This window comes from Aulonocara sp. 'chitande type north' Nkhata Bay, linkage group LG6 (assembly GCF_057382095.1).
Source record: "Aulonocara sp. 'chitande type north' Nkhata Bay isolate Kocher_YH1m ecotype deep benthic linkage group LG6, A_spYH_male_GT1.1, whole genome shotgun sequence".
In the NCBI taxonomy this organism is placed as follows: Eukaryota; Metazoa; Chordata; class Actinopteri; order Cichliformes; family Cichlidae; genus Aulonocara; species Aulonocara sp. 'chitande type north' Nkhata Bay.
This window is the reverse complement of record NC_141349.1, coordinates 24,300,016-24,325,156: the sequence shown is the minus strand read 5'-3', so window position 1 is coordinate 24,325,156 and position 25,141 is coordinate 24,300,016. Positions and strand designations below refer to the sequence as shown.

The 25,141-nt window shown below is 38.7% G+C and overlaps 3 protein-coding genes across 4 annotated transcripts in view; 1 reads left to right on the top strand and 2 right to left on the bottom strand.

Annotated features, from left to right (window-relative positions):
- The window catches only part of cdk2ap2 (cyclin dependent kinase 2 associated protein 2), a 48,354-nt gene extending 41,436 nt beyond the window's left edge, over positions 1-6,918 (top strand). For both annotated transcript variants that reach the window (XM_086295734.1, XM_086295735.1), the window contains 4 exons: positions 1,001-1,156; positions 1,436-1,527; positions 3,828-3,948; positions 5,411-6,918. In XM_086295734.1, coding sequence (XP_086151860.1) covers positions 1,001-1,156; positions 1,436-1,527; positions 3,828-3,948; positions 5,411-5,478 — 437 coding nt within the window. In that variant the 3' untranslated portion in view covers positions 5,479-6,918. The remainder of the gene's footprint in view (positions 1-1,000; positions 1,157-1,435; positions 1,528-3,827; positions 3,949-5,410) is intronic.
- aip (aryl hydrocarbon receptor interacting protein) lies at positions 5,366-12,013 on the bottom strand. The gene is made up of 7 exons (XM_086295733.1): positions 11,858-12,013; positions 11,216-11,398; positions 10,942-11,130; positions 10,092-10,268; positions 9,805-9,946; positions 7,347-7,576; positions 5,366-7,219 (listed from the first exon to the last, which is right to left on the bottom strand). The coding sequence occupies exons 1-7, from the start codon at positions 11,954-11,956 to the stop codon at positions 7,214-7,216; spliced, it is 1,026 nt and encodes a 341-aa protein (XP_086151859.1). The 5' UTR covers positions 11,957-12,013; the 3' UTR covers positions 5,366-7,213.
- A 3,199-nt stretch (positions 12,014-15,212) lies between these two features.
- On the bottom strand, positions 15,213-23,848 carry tmem134 (transmembrane protein 134). The gene is made up of 8 exons (XM_086295726.1): positions 23,623-23,848; positions 23,020-23,261; positions 21,104-21,171; positions 20,931-21,017; positions 20,786-20,862; positions 20,243-20,287; positions 15,690-15,743; positions 15,213-15,585 (listed from the first exon to the last, which is right to left on the bottom strand). Exons 2-8 carry the CDS (start codon positions 23,215-23,217, stop codon positions 15,503-15,505), a joined length of 612 nt encoding a protein of 203 aa, XP_086151852.1. The 5' UTR covers positions 23,218-23,261; positions 23,623-23,848; the 3' UTR covers positions 15,213-15,502.
- Between the last annotated feature and the right edge of the window lie 1,293 nt (positions 23,849-25,141).

The following is a 25,141-nucleotide window of genomic DNA, read 5'->3' as shown; positions in this document are numbered from 1 at the left end:
CCTATGAAAAGCTTCATTAGAGGCGGCTTAAAACACAAAACAAGTACAGTTCACAGGTTGACACATTCAGTGTAGTCTGATATTAAGCTATGGTTCTCTGCAGTCAGAGTACCATTGACAGATTAGGGAACTTGTATTGTAATTACGATGTTTTTGCTGCAAATTGTTAAATTAGAGTCCAGCGGACTCTTAGATGACCTGTGAAAGCTCATTTGGTTGAACACGAGCATGGGTATGTTTTTAATGGCACTTGTTGTTTTGTGACTGAATGGGAAGATTTAATGTACTTTCCCATACAGTGCAAGTTACTATCATGGGTCAGCTAAAATCATTGAAATCCACCTGGTCCCCTGTGAATGAGTTAACTTTTTTTTTTAAATTTTTCACAATAACTTTGCTATAATTAATGGGGCAGTATAAGGTTTAATATTTATATATATAGAGAGGACATGGGGATGGGTAGAAATGTTATGCTTTATGTACAAAACAAGTGCTCTGCGAATGTCTGATCAGAAGTAAATGTGACTACAGCAGTAATGATCATGTAATACAGCATAATGATCTTTTCTGAATTCAAGCCTGTTAATTTTTGCCATAAAGTTCAAATGTTAAAGTTGAACCTAAGAAAAGGCGTCATTTTAGCACAGAGTATAAAATGTCCGCAGTGAGGACCTTGGTTTCCTGTCGGTTTTCTCATCTCTCTGCTGCAAAAGCAACCTGAATGAGAAACGTTTCCACTGACAGGTCATAAATTTTGTTGTGTAATGTGTGACCTAAGGCAAACGTGCTCCGTTTTTACATAAAAAATGCTTGTGTTGCTCCCAAACACATCCAGGCTGACAAGTCTTGCTACTGCTGTTAAAGAAAGGTCAATTGTGCTCATTTCCTCTCCGACTTTTGTTGATGGTGATTCCTGATTATTCTGATTCACAGCTTCCTTTGCTTCCTTCTATTCATGGATTGAATTGCATTTGTGTTTCTGTGTATCTTTATGCATTAGCTCTTAGGAGCTCATCATCACCTGTAAAGCTGTATAAGTATCGGGTTGACGGGACTGAAGGAAGCGGCACGTCGTACGGGGAGCTGCCTGCTGAAATCGCCATGAGTTACAAACCCATTGCTCCTGCACCATCTGGCTCCAACCACACTCCACCAGGTACTTTAGGACCAGCTTTAATGTTGTGCAGTGCCGTTATTAGCATGTTGTCAGTTTCCTGTGGTGTGTATGTATAAAACAGTTCACACTGTGACTATGTTCAACAGTCCCATTGCCTTCATAAACCAGTGCTGCCCCACACAATATTTTATCAGTCATTAACAATACAGCATAATAGTATTATTAAACTATTTTTTAAGATTTTACATTTGAAACAAAATTGCTTGTGTTTTAGGTTCAGCCTTTAATGTGTTCTATCTCTTCTCTCCTTCTGGCCAGGGTCTTCTGTGCCCTCTCCCTCTCTTCCATCGTCGTCCAACTTCAGGCCAGCCTTCAGTGACTTTGGCCCGCCCTCCATGGGCTTTGTTCAGGTACAACAACAATTGAATTGCTCTGATACTTGAATACAGACTGCTTTAGTAAAGAGTTGTCATGTTTTTACTGAAGCATAGGTCACCAAACATGGATTTTCAACCACTCTGATTATGTCAATACTGGACCTTAACTGAGTAAATAAATTTAAAAAAAAAAACAACTTGTGTATTCACATACTTTTCACACTCATGTCCCAGCCTGGGGTTTGATTAAATTCACCTCTTTACTGTTACTGAATTATTTCTGAAAGGCGTGATAAAATCTGCTTTATTTGAAGCTGCACAGAAGTTTGTTTTTGTTCCCATACATCCAGCAAAAAGTGAAGCATTAGGAGTTAAACAGTTAAGTTTAAGTAAGTTAAGTTAAAGCATTACAACATACAAGAAGATACTATAGAAATGTCTATCAGTAAAGTCACCCTCTAAGGTAGTAGAAAAAAATGTGCCTTTCTGCACTACTTATTAGTGCTATATTGATTAAGTACAGTAAATATTGTTGGCAGTGGAAGGCGGTCACGGTTTGACTGAAGCATGTTTCATTAGCATAAATTGAAACCACTGAAGGGAACTTGATTTCAAAAGAGTTCTGAGAGGACATGGGAGCAGTTACATTATTGTTAGATGAGACAGTGAATACTTGAACACTACAATACTACATCATTGCAGTATTATAATTATTTCATCATTGTTACACAATGTTCCCTCTAAGCTGCGCGCGTGCGCAATTGCGCACAGCTGGCACAGTCTCTGTGCAGAAAAAATCTGCATTGCGCACAAAAAAAATCCTTACCTGAATTGAAATTAAAGTAAATACGTTAACAATTCTGTTTTATAGTGTTAGTCAGTGAGTGACTGGCTGCTCCCCTATGGGATTAGAACGATGCCACCTTATCCCATAGTCCAGCCAATGATGCGATTCACATTCGTATATACGCAGCTAATCAACGTCGTTGACAAGCTATGACAGCATCCTTCTGTGCCGACACTGGTGTTTTAGCCAGCAAAGCGGCGTGGCTGATGTGGAGTGAAGCCACATTAATGACAACGTGTACAACCATTGGAGATGTGAGCAGGACAGACGGGAAAAAGTCTGGACTTTATACCACTTTTTAAATTGTGTTGATAGGTCATGTGAAACCAGAGTTGTGATAAAAAAAGAAATATACAATGTTTGGTTTTCTTTCTTCCTTCCTGAAACAGTAAAAACAGCGTTTTATAAGGAAAACGCTCGAACGCAATCTCCGCCTGTTAGCAAAGACAAAACCAAAACACCCCCACTCTTTCCTATTGGTCAAAAAATGTACCATGTCGAGCAATCAAAACATGGCATTTAGTTGTAAAGAAACGGGAGGAAGTTTTAGAAGTTACGGCGGTTTTGAGATGTGAGTGATTTGGGACATTTAGCGCAAATCTTGTGTAGTTAGTGTGTAGTGTATTCAATAGTTTTGTTGTGTGTGTCAGAACTAAATGTTACAGGTGTTACAGGAGTGATGCATCTCCTGTTGTCAGGCCTGCAGGTATCAGGCTTTTGATGTTCTCCTTTATCATAGTGGACAGAAATTATTTTCTTGGTGGCACAAATAATTTGTGTGGCATCAGATTTGATGCAGAACACCTGATTGTTCTGTAAATAGTGTGAAATGTTTGTTTAAAAAAACCTTTTAGGTAAACAGCTGCAAAAAACTTTGTTGTTTGCAAAACTCAGTTACTTTTTTGAAGAAGTAACTATATAATTAATTGCCCAGCATTGGTCTTTATATACTGTATTTTGCAGACAGAGAGTTACAGGACTCTCTCCCAGACCACAGACTCAGACTCATAATAAAAGTCAGAGCTTTATAAAAAAAAAAAGTTGTGTTTTCTAAATTGGAGTTCAAGTTATTTGTACTTCCAATAGTGTTAACATACTACACAGGTCATGAACAAGATTTCTTTTAAATTTTCATTGTAAGTGGGCTAAAGCAGTTAATTAAAAGTAGTCTAACATAAATGTAAATGCTGTAATTTGATTATTTTAATAAACCATGTAACTTGGATGGATTCGATGCTGGCGTGATCACAGTGCACAAGTCTGCTGTTGCTCACAGTGGTCCAAGGGTCCGCTCAGGGAGTTTGTGTGTTCGCTCAGACACATGAAAAATTACAGGGAACATTGTTGTTACATCTGCTGTAAAAAGCAAACATATTTTTCATGTCATTCTACAAAAAAAGAAAAAAAATCTACATTTTTTCATTCATGTCTGGTGTGTATGTGGAACTGTGACATGACTAACGTTTTTTACTACTTTCCCAAACAGCCTGTGAAAGTGTCCCAAGGGTCCACCTACAGTGAGCTCCTGTCTGTCATTGAGGAGATGAGCCGTGAGATCAGGCCCACGTACGCAGGGAGCAAGAGCGCTATGGAGAGGCTAAAGAGAGGTATGTTTTAGTAGTCAAAAGTGCATGTCAGTAGGATTCAGATCATTGTTGTTGTTGTTTCGGTGTTTGGGGGGTGGGGTGAAGTTTTTTGTTTTTTTTAATGCATCTATTATGCAAATGGAATCAGAGGAAGACTGGTGAACTGTTCACTTGCCTTAGCTCTTTGGTGAATGTGGATTTCACACAGCTTATTCTGAAAATGCTTATTTACTAGCTGCAGTAACAGTGCTCTGTTATTATCCTTTTATATAAAGAAAATTGTCTCTGACTCCAGCTGAAGACTTAAAGCCCAATAAACACATTTATAAGAAATTTGCCAGGTAAAGCCCCCCATGACAGCTGGAAGTTATCACAGTCAGTTATCCACTAAGACACATTTGTCAAAGTGTGGGGCACAGTGAAGAATTTAGTGAAACTGAGTTGCATACATGCATTTAAAAGATAAGGTTTGTCACATGACTGTGCAGTCCTGTGAAACTATAAGTACACTCTATTATTTGGTAGCTTGTGTACATTTAGCAGCAATAACTAAAAATAAGTTCTCATTTTCTGTATGGCTGAGTTTCATATCTTTGGAGTAATGATCCCACTCTTCTTTACAAAGCTGCTTCAGTTCATTGAAGTTTGCAGGGATTTGTTCTGTACCTCCACCACTCTGATAGTTCAAGACAGATGTTTGTGCTGATATGCTGTGTTTGATTTGTGTTGTGCTGTGCATTACCCAGAATATCTCCACTTTAGTCTTGTGTGTCCAAAATGCATCATTCCAGAAGTCTTGTGTATCCACAGTATCTACACCTCCTTTGGTCTTATTGTAGAACAGGATCAGTTGTGCTTTTTTTCCCTTCTCTGGTATTTTCATCCACCATTTTGTTGAGTCCAGATTTGTGCATCACAAACCAAGAAGATCTTTAGGCCATACTCGACGGGCTTGTTTGGATTATATTGTAAAAATCTGAACCTTCCCGTGAATGGCACAAGCGTTTGTCTACAGTGACACAATCACTGGGGATAAACTGTGTGTTAGTTCTTGTTGTGTAAAATAACCTAAGTGGTTGCACTCTTTGTGGTCCACAAAAATATATTCCTGACACTCACACTTTGTAAGAATATAGGGTAATTCCATAGGAAACAAATGCAGGAAGTTTGGGGTAAAAACACAAAAACTAGAATTTTATTAAAAGTATAAAAGGAAAGTTAAAATTTTAAATGGCATGATAGCCAAAAAGTGTTTTTGAGGTATAGCTGGAATATGAAATGACAGCAACTTTTCACTAATTAGGTAAGAAAACAACATTAGCGGGTTTTCTTTGAAATACTTTTATGGGTTAAATCAACTCAGTTTTCTTGGTTAATGAGAGACCTCTAACTTGGCAGTAATGACTGTTGCGTTTGTTGTATTTGAGGTTTTTTTAAATTTCTTTATTTTTTTGTAAACTTGCCTTGTGTTTGTGTCATACAGGTATAATCCATGCCCGTGCACTGGTCAGGGAGTGTCTTGCAGAGACGGAGAGAAGCGCCCGCACATAACCTTTTGGACAAATCCCTCCACCTGGCACTGTTTTTCCTGTGACACCTGCCCACATCGTGATCCCCATTCGATGTTTTATAACCTTTTTTTTTTTTTTTGTTATTATAAATTAAATCCTTCCTCTTTCCACTGGCTTTTTAGAGGTGCATTATGCCCCCTTGTATCTGTTCACAGCATTTCCCCCTCGCCCATTTTGGTAAAGACAAACTTTCTGCAACTCGTTGGGCGTACGCAAACAGAAAATTTTATATCTATTTTAAAAATGTGGGGAATTTCAGCACATTTTTAGGTCAAGCTGGGGATATCAAAGTGGATGGGAATGTTTATATTTGTTCAACAATGGGATTTGACCAAGAAAGTTGACTTTTTTAAAAGATGTCCCCACTGCACCAGTGCTCCTGTGTCGATTTTGAACATCCAGTTTTCAACCCATGAGCATTTTCTGTTATTCTGTACATCTTGAATATCCTCCTGTTCCTTTCACCCTTGTTTTGTTTTCCGTATTTTGTAAACACACATCGGATGTTTCTCATTCCCAAGAACTCTGTATATCTCATGTCAGTTTGTTAGTATGGAAATTTTGTAAACCAGATTTTTGAGATTCGGTATGTATAAATAAAAAAAAAAAATCACAAAAAAACTGTAAAATGCTTTTTAGGTTTTTAAGATGTTACAGTAGGTTTTATCAAACAAATGTGACTCAACATCTTTGAATGGAGTGTTTTTTGTTTTTATAAAAGTAGTTGAAATGTTTATTGACCTTAGAAATAGTGTTTTGACAACATACTTGGCAGATTTATTTCTTTATTTTTAGGAAATTAAACTCAACGGCCTTAATCTAGAAAACGTTTAAAGAGCAAGGACAGTTTGTTTTTTTTCACTCAAGACTTCTGATTGATAGAAAACATCCAAATTTTTTTTTTAAATAAATCCAGCTCTATAGGCCGTATTTAACAAAACACAAAGCTGAGGATAAACACAGATTTATTTACAGTTCCACAATCACAACCTCAATAACATGTCACTGCAGGCAAGCTTGGGCTAAATGACGCACTGCTTCACATGAACAGTAGAGTAGCTCTTTCTAAGCAAGTGAATGAGATACTGTGAGTTTGCGCAGAGTACATCTTGACATAAAAATAAAGGTAGTATTTAGTACATACGTGAAATAAGTACACAGTAGAAAGCAAAGACAATGAAAGTGTTTTATAAGATTGTCGCAGAGGTTACGTTTCATGGCCCACGTATCATGTAGTCATGGTGATTCTGCTGTGACCATAATAGAAAGGGGGTGCGAGGCAAAGATGAGATACATGATTGTCCAAAAAGACAAGATTTTCTAATCATTTTGATCATGGTAATGGGCTCCCAAATTGCAGATAAGTTGATCATTAAAAGGAAAACGCTCCCTTTAAGAAGGTAAATGGAAAAAAACAAAACCTTCCTTTAAATTAATATTACAGACTGAATTAATGGCTGTGCCTTACATTACAGTCCTCTAAAAAAAACTGGGTTTTCACTTTAAATTCCAGCTGCAACATAAACATTTTCAAATCAAAATCTTAATTTAACATTTAGAGGACTAAAGCTGCAATGCAAGTTTTGTTTGCGCATCGACCCGTGGCTGGGTGTTTGGCTTGGATGGAATAAAAGTGAAACGCCGAGCGCACCGACTGTTTCTCTCCTCCATCTTGAAATTAACAGGCATCCTCTCGAGTCCAACTCATCGAGACTTCAACCCTGCAAGAAGGAAGGAGTATAACACGCTTCATTAAAACACAATACGACTTACTTACAAAACAAGCTCCTCACTTGCGGGCCTGTGAATATGATCAGTGCAATTAGGAAAAACTCAAACTGCACTGACTGTAGTGGCAGTAGCTGGTGGCGTGTTGTAGTTGAACAGGTCCTTGTAGCGACCCTTTTCCTCCTTCTGTTTGGAGCGGATCCTCTCCTCCATGGTTTTCAGCTCCTTGGCCACAGACGGTCCCAGAGAAGGATCCAGTTCCAAGAGCTTCGCGAAGTCGGCTCGCGCCTCCGTCTCGTTCCACACAGCAGCGTGGGCTTTAGCGCGCTTGTAAAGGGCCTTTACGTTGTCTGTTAGGAGGAGGAAGAACAGCTATTCAAACTACAGCATTGGTGACACAGGGCAGGGATAGCTCAGTAGGTAAAGTGGTTGCCCATGATTGGAAGGTCAGGGGTCGAATCCACTGAACGGCTACCCTGAGGTACCCCTGAGCAAGGTACTGTAGCCACCCACTGCTCCTCGGGCGCTGCACCGGTGGCTGCCCACTGCTTCACTGGGTGAATGGGTTAAATGCAGAGGAGTAATTTCTCTACAGAGACTAACACATACACATCATTATTAGATAGGAGCTCAACTGGCTTGTTATCCATCATAATTTGCAAATTATTGTAATGTGTGACATGCAGAAAGAACGTTTTTTCTAAACCTAACAAGAATTTAAATCCACTGAGAAGTCGAGGAGGCCCGAAAACACTCGTTTTATTAAAATCTGACTACCACAGTAGCAGGAGGAGCAATTCTTGTGCCTTGCCATCACATCAATCCTTCGGACGGATGAGCTAACGAGAATAGCAGCGTCCAATAATATTAATGACAGTGAGACGCTTTTCCATGCCATAATAACCCTGAACAACTGCACAGTTCACTTGTATGGCATGAGATATAGTTTAGTGTTTGTATGTGCAGAGGGCAATTGTGAAGCAATCAGCTGTCACAAGTAAAATAACCTACGTATAATGATTAATTTTATTATGCTGAGCACCCTTGTGTTGGTGATAAAACTCCCAAATGGTAAAGAATAAATGCCAAAAATAGTAACAGTATTTTACCATTTTAATATAGAAATGAAAAAAAAAAAAAAAACAAGACTAATACGACAACCACAACTGATACGATCAGTCAGGTTCAGGCTGGTTTCTGCGTCTGTTCAACTTTCTGTGTAATACCCCGGAGTGGATCGGAGGACATGGGCATGACATCGATGCGTGGTTGCATCTGTGGCCACGAGGTGGAACCAGGTGATCCACTGACCCAGCTCCAGACCTAAGCCAGGAGGTGCGACTTATCTTTGACGATGAGGCTAGTAGTTGTGGCGGTGTCAGAGTCAAGCGTAAGAGGGGTAAATAATTGAAGTTATGCAATCTGCGACAACTTTGACAAAACTGACTCTAACAGAGTCACATTTGTTTAAAAAAAAAAAAAAAAAAAAGATTAAAAGATGTATTTTACCAAGTTTCTTAGCAACGATAATGTGCAGAAAGGCAAAAGGGAGAAAGCAACTAATGCTGTATTATAAGCAAGACGCTACAGGGCTCTTGAGTGCGACCAATTTGGTCGCAAATGTGACCAAATTTTTCAGTGGTGCGACTAAAAAAAAAAAACCATTTGGTTGCACCTGTGCGACCAACTGTTCAGGTAGCAAAAAAAAAAAAAAAAAAAAAAAATCTGCAACCTTCCCTGTGGTCAACAACAGACACACATTTTGCCCCTATCGTGGAATAACCTATCAGAGATAGTAAGGGGCGGGACCTCTCTGATTGGCCGTGGTCCAGTTGAAAGTGCAGGTGGAAGTGGGAGGTGAGTAGCTTGAATAAAGCGATATCAATTCATTAAATCCTGAATCGACTTTTAAATATAACTGTGTTTTGCCAGAAACGCCAGATTCTCAGATTAAAGCTCACAAAACCATTTCAACAACAACCAAACAGCAAATGAGAGCAGGTACACGGATTCCACACAAAGACGTAAACACAGAACGACCCGACGCATCAGAATCAACTTTGTCTTTCTCGCCTTTCTCACCCGACGGCCCGTAGACGGACACGCTGTCGGAGCTTAGCGATTCTGATGCGTCCGTTCCGCGCTGTGATAACGTCTTTTTGAAAACCGGAATCGAATGGATTATAGAAATCAGTGATGATACCCAGCCCTAGTGAGCAGCCTAGGCACGACAGAAGTGGATGTAGCTGCAATAGGAAAAGAACTATTGCTAACTTTTCTGTTAAGTTAAGGCCTGATCCTTCTGAAATTCATAGCCAGTGCTCTGACATGGTGTCATCAATCTTTGAATGCTGAAAAAGCACAGTGTATCCAGAAAAACACATTATATTATATCAATTATTATAAAATTTGTGTGCCCCTAACTTTTGTGCCGGTACGCCTAACTTTTTAAAGTTAGGCGTACCGGTACGCCCATGGCAAAAAGTTCGTCTAGAGCCCTGCGCTAACGTTTAAGTGGTGTCATCCGTCAGCAGTGAAATTGGTGCAAACTAACTAAATTTGAGTCATGCAGCCTTACTCTCGTATTTGAAGAGAAGGGACGAGCAGTGTTCGATGACCTCGTAATACTGGCCCTCGAGCAAGAGGCACTGACAGTAGTTGAGAAGCAGTGTTGTGATCATCCCGTCCAACTTTAACCAACTTTCATCTCCAGGTTGCTCCTGAATAAAAGATTTCACAAAGTATTAACAAAATGACAAGAGACACAAATCTTAATTCCACTTGAAAACATATTCAAGGAAGGAAATGTATGACAGCAATGTGTCCATGGTTATCAGTGCACAAAATGCATGACTGTCCCCCAACCTTGATCTGTAGGTTTTTAAGGCAGGCGATGCCATTGTAGTATTTGTCTCTGGCCTCACTGATGTGGCCTTCTTTGAAGAGCTTGTTGCCCTCCTCGTGGATCTGAGGCACAAAACTGAGTTTCTCTTTATCCGTCATGGCCCACACATCCAGCTGGAATGACCCGGGAGGAAGAACCTGGGCAGGTAGAGAGACACATGAAGTATATTTAGTATATTTGATGCACCTACTAATGGAATATAATGAGTGTATTTACTGAGGAAGAAATTTGAAAAATATATATTTTTCACTAGTATTTTCTTTCCTTTTTCATGATCCCATGAAAAGCTTGAAAATATTTCATAATATAGATTAAACAACTTTACAGTTAATACAAAGTTAATACAGGCTGAAACAACTATTTGATTTATAGCTAATTAACTGAAAATTATTCTAATAATGATTTTTCATATAAAAATAACACATTTTTACAGTACCAGCTTTTGACAAGTGAGATTCTGCTGCCTTTTAGCTCATTTAGTCATTGATCTACTTAATGGATAACGTAATGATAATAAAATAATAATATTATCCTTCACATTTAAAAATCTGACAAATCAAACATGCAGAGCTACCTGCTGTGGTGACGTTTTGTGAATAAAAAAAAAAAAGCTCTATTAAGTTTGGACTACTGGTAAGATCAAACAAGCATAATTAAGGTGTCACTTTGGACTAACAGCACAATCTTTAATGGCCTAATCAATAAAGAAAATACAAAAATATATATGTACAAAAACTCAAGTACTGTGTTGGTGCTATTACTGGAACCCAACCCAGCACCACCATTGATGTTGCTCTCCTTCCTGCTCACCTCCAGCAGCTCGATAGTAAAGACAAGTGGCTGTGGATTGGCTTGGAGATGATCCAGGTCCTTGTGGCCCAGAGAGTGGTGCGAGTGGATCTGGGCAATGCCACAACAGTGCCTCTGGCCTTCCAGAGGGTCCTTACCAACACTGATGTTTCTTAAGGACTGGGACACAAGCGGATAAAGTGCTGTGTGCTGAGGAATGAGACAGAGATACAATCAGCCCTGAGGAAGAACGAACTGTTAAACCAATCAATTCCAGTATCACCAGCTTACCAACCTTGGTGTCACAGGTAAATTCTGCAACTTCTCCTTCTCTCATAGTGATGACCAGTCTTTCCCACACAGCCAATTTAAACTTTTTGCCCAGGATGAGCTCCATGGGTTTACTGCGGCCCCCCATGGTTCTGGAGTCATCCAGCACGGTGCCCTCACACAGGCTGGTGCGGTAGTGAAAGACCACCTGATCATAAAAAGGGAAATGGTGTTATTACCTAAAAGAAGGAAGAATTAGCACCCCCAAATGACATATCTGTAAAGGTCTGCGTTGTATCACACTGTGACCAATCACAAAAATGAAAAATTGACTGACGTGAGAGCTCGACGAATCAGAATTTACAAACACAGGCCGTCCTGTTCCCGCCCCTATCTTTCCATCAGATGAAACAGAGGGGGGGAAACGAACCAGGCCTAAAACGATCCTAACCCCGTCTACTACTGTATCACCATAAATCGACAAAACACTCTAGCTTGTCGGTGATGTGTGTACACAGAAGCGTCCGATACAGCAAAGACTCGGACTGACTCGAGTCCAAAGTGTTAGCAAAGGTATAAACGCCGATAGCATTAGCTAACGTACCTCGTCGCGTTACTCAGACTAAAGCCTGGATTGAACCCGATCAGTCGCTGGGTCCCACCTTACCTTAGTTCCATTGGGAAAGGTCGATAAGTCTCCTTTACCGGGACTGGTTAATTTCTTTTTAATTCCCTCCGCGAGAAGCTTGCGAGCCTCTTCCTCCATCCTCGGTCGACTCTCAGTTCACGAGATATCACGATCTTTCGCGAGTGCTGTCGTTTCGTAAGACGTCATTAGGGGCGTCATCTAGCGCGAGCTTTTCGTTTTAAAAGAAAAACAGCTGTAATGGTTTACAATTGTAGATGCTCAGAAACAAACACGCAAAATAACGAAATAAATAGATTAAAAAGATTATTATTTACCTACGCTTTTATTACATTGATATTACCTCCTGGTAAGAACAGTCCCGATGTCGCCAGATGATGGCGCTCTCGAATATCGGGATAATGCAACGTATTTGTTTTAATTACAAACACACACAAAACGTTTCATATGTTTTTACTTTTTATGAGTTCTCTATGTACATTACTGTGCAAAAGTCTTGAGCCACCCCCTCACCTTATTATATTTTCTTTCCGAGGAGAGAGACTTAATTGTGTCTTGCAGGTCTTTCAGAGATTTTCTTTAGACATTGGCTGCTTTTTTCTTTTTTTTTTAAAAGTTTTTTTTACTCATTTTCAGTCCAGACCTTGTACCTTACAATTTTTAGAGGAATGTTTGTTTGTTTGTTAAGTAACTTAACACTGACCCACAAATCATTCAAGCACAAAACAAATCCAGTGAAGACTTGACACAGGACCTGAGAGATTCTTAATAGAGCCATCTACTGTTGACTGAAGACTCATCAGAAACTGTCTAACTGGAAGGGTGGCTGTCAGGAAGCCATTCTGAAGGAAGGAGACCAGAGAGAAAAGGCGGAGGTACAGCCATCTGTAAAACACAGCGAAGCCTCTGTCGTGGTCGGTGCATTTCAGCCAGTGATGTTGAAGATCGTGCCACATTTGATGGGAATATGAACACAGAAAAGTGCCATCAGATTTTGACCCACCATGCAATATAATCTGGAAAGCATCTGATGGGCAACAGCTTCATTTTCAGCATGACAGTTATCTCAAACACACTGCCAGCAGCATACACACCATGCTTATCTGTTATTTCTCCTCCTCTGTGTGGATGTGAAAGTCTGCAACCCATTGATTTCCCACACTCTACCTGCTAGCCTCCGGCAGATGGACTTCATCATTTTTGTGAATTACCACTATTTTTTCTCATCATAATGGTCCAAACATTGTAGCTTCATACAGAGTGATCATCAGTGCAGATCACCAAGAACCCTGTCATTTTTAAGAAAGTGCTACCTTACTCCTGGCTCAGCAGTTATCTGACCAGTATGACAGGAAAGCAGCAGAACCCAAGTGTCCTTCATTGGGTTTGTTATTATTGCTGTTATTTCTTTTTAAAACTGGGATCACTGGAGATTTAGATATTTAGAATAATCTATTGTCAATTTAAATGGAAATAGTTTCTGTTTATTGGGTCCAATTGCTCTTTTTAAGAGTCAATTAAATCAACCCTGAACATTCAAGTGCTTGTTTAGCTTACTTTCATATGCACACTCTACAGAGATTAAAAGCCTGCTGGTTTGTCATACTCATAACTGGTCTGATCAGGCTTGAAGTACCAAACCAGTGGCAGTATATGTAGCACAGTGCTGCAATTCAATTCATTCTAATAGATATACTGTGATTCTAGCCATAAACCCATCTGTCCTAGGGTAACACCCTATTAGAAACACCACATTCACTAAGGTATAAGCATCCAGAGTAATGTTTGAAATGTTGGAGACTCATACATCTTATGCATTTTTACTAGATGTGTAGACTTTATATTTTTATATTGTTTTAAGGTTAAATGAATAAAAGAAAGTGCAGGTTTATCAGTTTGCTTTAAAAATGTACAAGGATCAAATCAGGTGTCATGTCTTATCTGATCTGGCCACTTTTTGAATTATGGCAAATGTGAGCTCTGAAAACTTGTTCTAGCTCTTTTCTGTAGTACTGATTCTCTCTTCATCTTCACCTCTCCACTACCTCTGTTTTTTAATGTGCATGCCACATGCCTCATCTTCTCTATTCTCACCTGCTCTGTCCTGTTGTTGCTTCTGCTCATTAAAAAAAGATGTGATCAGCATATGCTCCTCCAAATCTTACCAAATTTCATTTCATTGTCCTATCAATTAATACTCTAATTAATATGATGTTTATTTATGTGAAAAACAAATTAATGCACTTTGGAATTGTTTTGTAGATTTAACAGAGGGAATGGCATCAAATCATGTGTGTTAATCACAGGCTTAAAATTGGTTCTTTGCTTAGTTGTCTGTTACAGGTAGACCTAACACTGACTGATTTAGGTGCCTTTTTATGCTTGAATGATTCATAGGTCAGTATTTTAAATAAAAATCTATAAAAATGGTTAGATACAAGGACCGGTCTACTGCTCAAGACCAGTGTCTCTAAGCACATTTTTAATTTAAGCTGAATGATGAGACTCCTCCAGGGCAGTAGGTCCAAAAATGTTATCTACTATTTTTTTTTTTTACTGTTTTAATTAACTTATTTTGTGGTGCATTTTGTAATATTTGCCAGCATAATGAAAATAGCCTTTTTGTTATATTTGTGACTAAAAATTTTATGTTAAAGTATTCTACATGTTTCATTTTACATTACTGTGAAATATAACCATATACCATCCAGAAATGATCACTAATTGACTTTTGCAATGTGAAGTTTATTCGTTTTTTTTAGTGTGTGCTCAAATATGGGACTTTTTCATATTTTAAGGCAATAGGATTTTTTGATGTATCCCGGTTCAGATCAAATTTCAGGCTTTTATCCTTAATAGCTTGTTCAGACAGGTTCAAACACGGCCTCAAAATCTGAAAAAGAAACATGCTGGAAGCAGGTCAATGGACCATTTAAAAAGAAAGTATTACATTTAAATTGAAAGTAAATTTAACAGCAATTATTACATATATCCAAACTTTGGACCATGAAATTGTATATAACAAATATATGTGTGTGTGTATGTGTGTGTTTGTGCAATCCTAATGCTTCTGTTAAATAGATTTGATCCATCAGCCTTTAAAAGCAGACCCAAAGCTACTTCTCAATTAGCCTTACAAATTGAATAAATGCGTAATACCTTTCAGAACAGTGGATGAATAGAGTGAGTAAACACGTTCTTAGAACCAAGAAATAGCAGAAGGTCAAAAATAGATTTCTCTGAAAAATGCACTCAATAACAGATGCAGAGGTAAATGCCTGATTTTGAACAATATAACATCTACATTTTAAATATATATTGTGAAATATATCATGATTTAAAGGAATGGCTTTTCATTAAAACCAACTGACACAAATTAAAATATACAACATTTTATTGTAATTTCACAGTCATCTTTCACTTAAAACAGAATACACAGGCGAGACGGTGGTCTTTTTGGTATACACATACAGTAATGTCAGTTCATGGAGTGGAAATATAGTGAAGGCGCTGAGTGGTAAAAGTAGGAGTGGTCAATATGTCAAACAAACCAAAAACAAAGAAAAACAACAAAAAACAGGTCAATATATCTTATGAGTGTCAAAATACCATTAATTATAACATAGTTGAAAGAAATGTAGTGAACATGTCTGGTCACATGAAATTTCATTTTTCAAAATAAGGTAGGTAGAACAGTTTGAAGCCTCTTCTACCACGGACTGCACAGCTGATGTAAATCACATGGTACACTGCGGGCAAACACACAGAATGGCAATATTAGCATTCATCAAAACAAAGCTTTGCACATAAAAAGACAAGTAAAAGGTTTAAGAGATAAAATGAACAAAATTACCTCCAGGGATAAACAGAAGAAATCCAGGAATGAAGAAAATAGCACTTGAAATACCTGTGGGGACAGTTTTATCAGCTACAGTCAAGAGAAAACACACACAACGCTTTGAGTTCTTAATTAGATTAAGAAAGTACTACTTAACTACCGGTCCATTTAACATTTACATGCTCTGAAACAGCCAGAAATGCTAAGTTAAATTAGAGGATTGATGAAGTTTGCCTGTACAGTAAATCTGAAGCTACAGCTGCATAAATATTGAAAATGACTAACTACTCTTTTGACAAGATTAACACGTTGTTGTTGGAAATCACTGCTTAGTTTTCTAACAACATTAATAAAAGGTGTGAACAAGAAGGTGAAAAAGTATCTTATGATTATAAATTATGTGGCTGAAAGGAAGGCATAAAAATGGAGAAATGGTAAATGGCCTGCATTTGTATAGCGCTTTTCTAGTCCATAGGACCCCAAAGCGCTTTACACTACATTCAGTCATTCACCCATTCACACACACATTCACACACTGGCGATGGCAAGCTACATTGTAGCCACAGCTGCCCTGGGGCGCACTGACAGAGGCGAGGCTGCCGGACACAGGCGCCACCGGGCCCTCTGACCACCACCAGTAGGCCAACATGGGGTTAGTATCTTGCCCAAGGATATTTGACATGCAGCCAGGAGGCAGCCTGGGATCGAACCACCGACCTTCTGATTAGTGGCTGACCTGCTCTGCCACCTGAGCTACAGCCACCCCAGAAATGGACACCAGAAACAGCCAAACTGCAAATTCCTAATATATAACCATCAATATCGATGGTACTTTCACTTTAGTTAGGCAAAATTTAAGTGGTGGTATCAAAGATTTCAGCTGTAGCTCAATCTGTGATATTTGCAGCTGCCTGTGGGAACAGCAAACCACATTTATAACTACAGCTCACAGAATTTTGTTGTAATTTTCATAAACAAACCAGGAAATAATTGGCCTCTTTCCTTCACTATGTGATCTCATTTTATGTTGCACATGAAAGGAGTCTGAACAGTGTAAAACACTTGAAAAAAGAATGCTTGCACAGCTGGGCTGCACTTACAGACTTTCTGGTTATAAGCAAAAGGAAAAAATAGTGCATACTTTACAACATTTTAAAGTACATGTCTAAAAGTACATGTCTAAAGGCCCCTATAATTAGATGGAATTTTATTGGATTTAATTTAAAACGACACTGTAATTAGATTTACCCACAAATACTTAAAGGTAGTTACACAAGAATAAGGGGGTAACGAGTCAGTTTTTCACACGAATTATACTGCAAGTAAATGTAAGTAGTGTGTAAGTAATTTTAAGTAAGTAAGCAATTTAGTGGGAAAACAAACAGACAAGCTTGAGCCATATTATGCAGCGGCTTGATCTTGCCTAACTTGTTTTTCTACAAAATTACTTATTTAAAATTACTCATGCAGTACTTAAAAACGTACTTACACTCTACTTAAATTTACTTGCAGAGTATAATTTTGCTTTGTTTCCTGTAAAAATCTGGCTTGTTACCTTTAAGTATATAATTATATTGTAATTTCAAATTAAATACATTGAATTCCTTTTAGTTACAGGGTAAATACTCTCTTTGTGATTATAAGGTGTTACTAAATAATGCAATACTTGAGCCGTATGCACAATTACTATTATGCTAGTTCATTTGGAGGCAGATGGTGACTTAGCAGATGTACATTTTAAAGAAAATCTTAAAGGGGTGAGTAGAATAATTCATCAACTAATGTATGACAAAATAGCACAGAAGTTGATGCAGATGTGATTAATAATGTGTTGCTAACTTTCAAAATTCTCTACTTAAAAAAAAGGGGGTAAGAGAGCTCCCCCCCCACCCACCCACAATTCTTGTGGTGATGATGCTCAAGAAAAGGCTTGGGAGCAGTGATAAGAGCATGAATTGCTCTGAACAGGACTCGGGGTTATGGAAGTATGCCCAGTCAACTTTAGATAAGAAAGTTCTTAAGCAGATTTTACAGCTTAATTGCAGAGATGCACCTGCTCCTGTAGCTACTTATGAAAGGCAAATTGATCTAATCTCATCTATTTTGACTCTGGTGACATTTTCTTAATATGTTGTGGGTGAGCTCATCCCAAAGAGCACATTAATTGCTTGATTTCTGCCTCAAGCTGGAGAGGAGACACTCTATACAAAAAAGGCAGACACGACTAATTTAAAGTGCCTAACTCGCGGTGAGCATTTGAAGCTGATATTCGTGGAATGTGTTGACCAATTTAATGGGAGGTGCTGATTTTTGTAAAGGGGAAAAGCAAGGCTCATTTGATCTGAAAAGACTTTTTAAAACTTGCCTGACAGACTTTAATTCATTATGAATCCTGGTTGTACAGCCAAAGAAATTCTGAATAACAGTTCTGAACATATAGATACTTGATAAAATGCGCTGGGTTTGGACAGAAATACAAGATGAGAAGTATTGAACACTCAGCTTTTTAGAGGTTTGGAGGCAGAAAAATCAAAAGGGACACTACTAATCAAAGACAAGGCAAGAAAGGTTCAAGATAGTTAAACATGTGACACACAGAGCCACTACCGGGCCCAGCAGACCTCTGCACTATATGGAATGTGAAGTGTGATCTCATTCAATACAAACTTATCGCAAGCATGCAGTCAGAGCATTGCACTAGGGCTGCACAATTAACCAAATTTGAAACTCAATCACAAACATGATTGACCAGTGCTGCAAATGCTTGTTCTGTCAATTGAGTACAAAGCAAAAGTAAATCAAGCGCCCCTTAAATCAGTGCCTCATCACGTGCCTGCATAAATAACGAAATTCAAATGTCTGGTAAGGCAGAAGGTGAAGAGCTTGCTCCTTGAAGCAGATCCTCATCTGCTGTTTGGTAATACTTCAGATTTAGCACAAGAGATATTAACCAAGAATACTTCATACGCAAGGAGTTTGCACTGCAAGGCAACACGAACTAAGTTATTCAACCACCTGCAAACACACCACAAGAGTATATGAATAGATGAAGGCCAAGAAAAACAATGCAATGTTTGCTAACATGAATCATCCAATGTCAGCTCATGTCCATAAAAGCAAGGGTGGATACGACACATCACAGTATCCACCCAGCTCACAAAGACATACCGAAATCACCAACCAATTGAATTCCATTTGGCCAAAGATAGAAACACAGTGAGTAATGGAGGGTTCAGAAAAAATGGTCAACTTACTGGAAAAAAGATATTTTATTTCCACAAGATTTTTCCAATGTGGCAAAGCCTGTCCTGTCTGCAAAACATTGCAGGTATAATGTGGAGGGATACACACCTGTGGACTACTATGAACTTTATTCACACCCATACTACACTTACAATGATCTAACTAAAGATTTCCCTGACAGTAAGAAACAGTGATTCTTGTATAGGTTTGTTGCTACATTACAAACATTCTGCTGACAACATTGTGTGTAGTAACAATGCGTAAGCTTGAAGAAGTTATTTTAGAGGACAAGTAGAAGTTTTAGGTGTTCTAGGTGAACTTGTGATCACCGTCTACAGCCTAAACCTTAAGCCATCTGTCATTTCCAAGTGCAAATGCTCCTTCGGTTCCCAGAAACTGAGGGACTTTTCAGCTGAATTTAAATTATCAGGGTGGCTGTTCCCCCAGGTGTAACCATAAAGTAAAACCTCCAGGCATCCAAGAAAAAGAGGATTTAAAGAGGTTCAGTGGAGTTTGAGGTTAGCGGGAAGTCGGCCAACTAGTTGCTACAAAGATTATGCACCATGTTATCATTTATTTACAAAACCCCCCAAAAATGTTCAGATGCTGAAGATGCTGAGCGAGGGTTAAATTGTTCTCAACAAAAGCAGATGCTGACTGAGACAAACCATCATGGCAAGTCTGAGATGACCCCTATGCACTAAGGTCAGTCAGCATGAAATATTTGCACTTTTCACTTTCAAGTGTAGGACAGTTATCTACCATGGATATAATAAAGCCACCGGTTGCTAGGGAAACATGTGTTTTCTGACTGGTTGGCAGTGGTTGTTGGAGGAGATTGAAAACCTCAGAGCGACTACTTTGGCTGGATTATCACCTTAATTGTCATAAGGCGGTACAAAAAACAAAGAAACAAGCAAAAAAGGCCCACTGTACATGATTCTTGTTATGATTCTGTCACTCCAGTCGTAAAAGCAGACAGACTGTGAGATCTGGACTAAGAACTATACTGTCCTGTAGCAGGCAAGGACTATGGCAGCTTTCTGTGTGTTCTTTTGTGTGTCAAGATAACACAGAGATCCTCCCACTTGTGGGAAAGCACACCAGCACTAATGGACTCTAATAAAAACATTCCATTCTGAATTATACTATTTAATCCACTATATAAGTCCTGCATTCATTCATGTTTGGTCTGTTTATGATTTGAAAGAAGTTGAGAAGTGACGCGCTTCTTTGTGTATGCTTGCATTTGGACTAACATGCATTTCTAAAAAACAACAACAACAGTCTAAATGCTTTGCATGTCAATATTTTATCTTCCTTACCTGCACTTGGATTGAGCTGTATGACAATACCTGTGAAAATAAGAGCTAAAACAAAAACAGCACAAACATTATAGGTTTGAAAGGTTCTGTTTTTATTAGTTTGGTTATTCCGGCAATAACTCTGTCATAATCTGTTGATCAGTGCAGGGGGACAAAGTTCACTGTGCAAAGTGCCAAGACTATCATTGCCTGACACAACACGGAACAAACTACCTGGTGTAGCATTGCAAAACAATTTGGAGTGGTGCCTTTGTGTTAATGTTAGAGCGTCATTTTGAAGTGAACTTAGAATCAGAAAGAAGAGGTGTGTTTGTCCTTTTCGACTGCAGTCATTTAACTGGAGATTAGCAATTCTTTTGAGTTTAAAACCAAAATTAAATTAAAATCACTAAACCATCTACAGTGGGAGCAGGCAGCCCTTGTTACTGTGATGCTCCCACAGCCAAAATGAATCAGGTAAACATGAGAAAAACAAGTTTCTCTCAGTAAATTGTTCTGGTTTGTGTGTTTCATACTTAATAAGTAACAAAAACATGTACTTACCAACTCCAGTGATGAGGAGAAGGAATGAAGAGAGAACAACCCTTCTGTTTTTCTTCACCAGCGGATGGGACACCCACCTAGGCGAAACGTGTTTTTAAAGTAACCGTGTTTGTTATGCTTCTCCGTGAGAGAAGACCGAACTTACCCGCAGCAGTGCGCAGAAAGCTGCGTGACTGAACTCAAGGTGCTGAAGGACCACTGAGAGCTGCAGTAAGACAGCGTTGCAGGGTCACTGTGGAGAAAGCAGAAACACGCTTCATCTCACATTCACAGAAGAAGCAGGGAAAAGAAAAATCACGCCTGAACTACAGAGCCCACCTGATTTTGAAGAAGTTATTGAAAGAGGAATTCCCGTTGTTGCCCAAGGCGTCTTCATTTTCCAGATTCTAAAACAAGAGGAGATGGTGGATGTCATATAAACGGCAAAGAAAAATGTATAGCTCGCAGAGAGGAAGCAAAAGTAATACTGTTATTATAGTCGCTGTTTTTTTTTTCCTATTTCTTAAGGACGTGACTTTCAGATATGTTCATCTGCTGTAGAAATTTATTAGGCCTCCCACTTCTTCTTTTGTCCACACATGCCCAGTTTGTCCAGTTTTATTTTTGAGGACACACTGCACATCATGCTAGGAATCTTCTTGTTGGTGCCAAATGTTTATTTCATTGTGTTAAACTGTGTTATCTCTGGCATTGCTCATATATTCGCCAGAGGAAATGGGAACAAATTATGTGTTTGTGTGACAGGCTGCTAGGAATGAAGTGCCAGGAAATATCATTTAAAACTGGTTCTTTGCTAAGTTGTCTGTTAAGTGTAGACACAGTACAGGCTCATGCCTGGAGTTAGATACTGCTTTTATCCTTGAATGATTCAGGCAGGCAGTGTAAAGTGGAGAAAAAAAAACTGGAGAACTAATACCTAACACCACTTTGCTGCTTGTAAGCAAAATAAATAGAAATGAAGGGCAGCTCAAGACTTTTGAACAGTAATCTACAAGAGTCACTGGCCTTCACAAATATGTTGTGACACGTTTAAAATAGTTCTTTTCACACGGTTAACAGCCCAGCTCCATCACATCTTACAGATTCCATTTTACCAGAACTTACTGTATCTATGTGTGTTTCCATAAATCCCTCCTTGACTTTCATAACTTGAACAGCCACACTTGGCACACAAGCCCAACTTAGGCATCTGCCAATTGTTTTTTATATCACATATTATGATTTTATTATGTTGCCTAGCTACCGCCAGTCACAAAATGACCAGTTTTAACTTTTATGCTCCTATAACACATTGTAAAAACATCCTATTGTTTTAATTTCATTGCAATAATGTCTCATTCACATCCACAAAAGTTTAATTATGCATTCAGTATTAGGATGGATGAGGGTGCCTAGCAACCACCTAGCAACAGGCTAAAATGAGCAGCTTTTACTGTATAAACAATATCTACCACCACTACTTTTCTTAAACTTTTCTCAGTGTTGGTAACTATATCTGTTTGCAGCAGAACAGCACAAAGAGATCACAGATAATTGGTGTGTACAAGTTGTGCTAATACAGCACTGTGCTGTCAGTGTCAGTCTTTGTGGCTCCTACAGTTCTCCAGAGTATAATGGGAGGCAGAGCCTTGAGCTACTAGACACATCTGTTGTGGAAATAGCTCCCAGTTTAGGCTGTGGACAGACACCCTCTCTCTTCCTTTCTTTAAGGTTGAAATATTTCCTTTTTTGAAGATTACAGTCAGAGCTAGATGAGGTAATGCAAAAATTTTTTTAAAAAAAATGCTGCTTTATGTTCAAGCTGCTAGCAGAAGCTCTCGTGAAGCCTGCTCTTTCACTCCACATAGATTCAAATCATCTCATTGTTACACGTCATTAAAATTGTGTGCTCCCAAGGTTTATTTCTTTTCTTCTTTATTCTTTGCCATCTTTTCATGCTCTTGTTTTCTTTCTTCTTTTGTTTCATTTCACTGGCTGCTGCCGATTGCTGCCCACCTTAAGCCTGGATCTTCTCTTTCAGTCCTAAAAATGATAAGTTAGCTGTCTTCCTTGCTCACAGGGACTTGCTGAATTCTTGAGTTTGTAGCTACGAATTCGTAGTGTTGTTATAAAAACACTACAAGCTAAAACTGATACCAATCAAAAAGGAATTAGACAGCCTCTCACTGGAAATGTAACAGCAACATGAAAACAGAAATGCAAACAATGTTTTGTATCTCTTGTGTGCATGCTACCTGATACTTGAGGTTAGTGGGTTCAGGGGAGGCGGCAGCAGGTGAGGGATGATTCTGAGGTTTGGAGAAACTCAAAGGGCCAAATGTCATCTCTCCTCCTTCTCTGTCCTTCCATCCCTGCGGCTCTCCGTCAGTCACAACCCCCTCCTCATCTCCCTCCAGCACAAACGCATCGTCGATGGTAAACTGTGTTGCCATGGTGATTCCCTCTTACACCCTGAGGTCCTGTAGCCGGATGCTCACTGTGATTTAAGAGTAATAACGAATGTTTTATGGATTTTTAATCCCTCAAACCGCAGGAAACAGCCTGTGAAAATACTAACTCAGCAGCTGCTGAGTTTTCTGTCACCAATCACAGCATTTCCCTTTAAACGTTTAAAGTTCGCTCATACATGCTACACTACATAAAAACTAAATAAAGTAACTCCACCACTTTCGAATTAGTTTAAAAGGCGAAAACAGCTGCCGTGCTGCCTACACGTAACAGCGGATGGGATCGAGGCTAAGTACAACAGAGCAGAGGCTACACGGCTTTCCTGTAGGTCTCTGCCATTGTTTGTCCTCATTCTTCTGTCCGATCAGATGACCAGGAGGAAAACTTACTGTCTTAAGTAAATCCTTTCTCCTGCGAAGAAACTTCGACTTCTGAACTTTGTTCGGAGACGAGTCACATTTTTGTAAGCCCTGGAAAAAGTGGTTTTAAAGCCTTCTGTTAGCAGTATCTTAGTTTTTCTTCTGTAGTGCGACTTCTTTAGAAGTTTGGACTCTCTTCTTTTTTTTTGGCAACCGGCAATCGATTAGATACGACTGATTACGCCCAAAGCGCTCTCTTCGCGTGCGAGCCAGGGCGCCGAATCGAGTGTCGTTTTATCGATCGATCCGCTAACTTTTGTTATGAAGGAGAAAAAACTCAAGAAACTGGGTCAATCATTACAATTTATGAAATTCCTACGAAAAAATAGATGGCAAAGCATTACATAAGTCACTCGAAATTTCTCTACAGTAAGTGGAAATTTTTTAGTTTAAAGCATGAAATTGTGAGACAATAATTCAAAAAGGCATTCACTGTGTGCGTGTGTGTATGCTGAATAATATAAGATAGCTAAAACAGATTAACGAATAAGTTAGGATAAATGATAAATACGATAAAATGAATAGGAAGAAACTGAAAAGAAATGAACAAACGTAAGTCACACAGCTGTCACATGATGTGTGTGCAGCTTTTTGTTGCAAGTTAGAGATATGTTATATAATTTAATACAATGCATCTCGTTAAAGATGGTCACGTTTGGTTCTCACTAACTTCAGGGATAGTATAGAACTAGCAAAGCTGTATTTTATTCGACGCAGTTTGTCAGTCTTCTTTCATAATTTTGATCAAGTGTAAAAACACAGTAAATATAAAAAAAAAAGATTTATTTTATTAAAAGCACGAATCAATTCAAAAACATCTTGACCTTGGTTGTTTAGGGCAAAACCTATCAGAATATCAACAAAAGTGTATGTTTGCATATTCGTGTTCATGGACTGTGGTCATCTAATGGAGGAAAGGCATCCTGTACCCACAAGCCAGTAATATATTACCAAGGCTAAATAATGTCAATTAAAGAGCTGGAATCTATTTTGTGCGTTTTTATCTTTTGCTTTTAATCAAACAGCATTCCAGCTTTTCATTTACTGGAGTTTTAGTGTATTTTGTTTTAACATATTCAATATTCATTAGCAGTGCACTTAAGAACTGATAACAACAAATCAGCTAAATTAATGTATTCTCCATTTGGATATAAACACACATATAGATTTACTGGATCTTTGTATTTACATGCATAATAAATTTGGTAAAGCTGCCTCTTCTCCCATAACTAGAATGATTTTTTTTAAAGGCTCTAAGGAAGTATTTATTTTTATATATAACTTGCTTTGAAATGTCTCCAGTTATGGGTATGCTGATGAAGAGGAAAACCAGTTGAGATAGTCGACACACTACAGTGAAAAATTAATATTTCACAGGACTTGATGCTGTCCAACGCATTCAGGTGTGTGTTAATGCAATGCCATATTCCCTCAAGTATTAGTCATCTCAGCAAATCACCTAAGGCCAAACTGTGTGATGCTCAGAGAA

Excerpts from the sequence above, each read along its gene's own strand:
- aip (XM_086295733.1), bottom strand. The coding sequence starts at position 11,956 with ATGGAGGAAGAGGCTCGCAAGCTTCTCGCGGAGGGAATTAAAAAGAAA. Across the intron at positions 11,399-11,857 it reads CCTTTCCCAATGGAACTAAG|GTGGTCTTTCACTACCGCAC; the intron begins GTAAGGTGGGAC and ends TTTTATGATCAG. Across the intron at positions 10,269-10,941 it reads TTACTATCGAGCTGCTGGAG|GTTCTTCCTCCCGGGTCATT; the intron begins GTGAGCAGGAAG and ends CTACCTGCCCAG.
- tmem134 (XM_086295726.1), bottom strand. The coding sequence starts at position 23,217 with ATGGCAACACAGTTTACCATCGACGATGCGTTTGTGCTGGAGGGAGAT. Across the intron at positions 20,288-20,785 it reads TCTCCTCATCACTGGAGTTG|CTCTTATTTTCACAGGTATT; the intron begins GTAAGTACATGT and ends TTTTTGTTTTAG. Across the intron at positions 15,744-20,242 it reads ACAGCTCAATCCAAGTGCAG|GTATTTCAAGTGCTATTTTC; the intron begins GTAAGGAAGATA and ends CTGTCCCCACAG.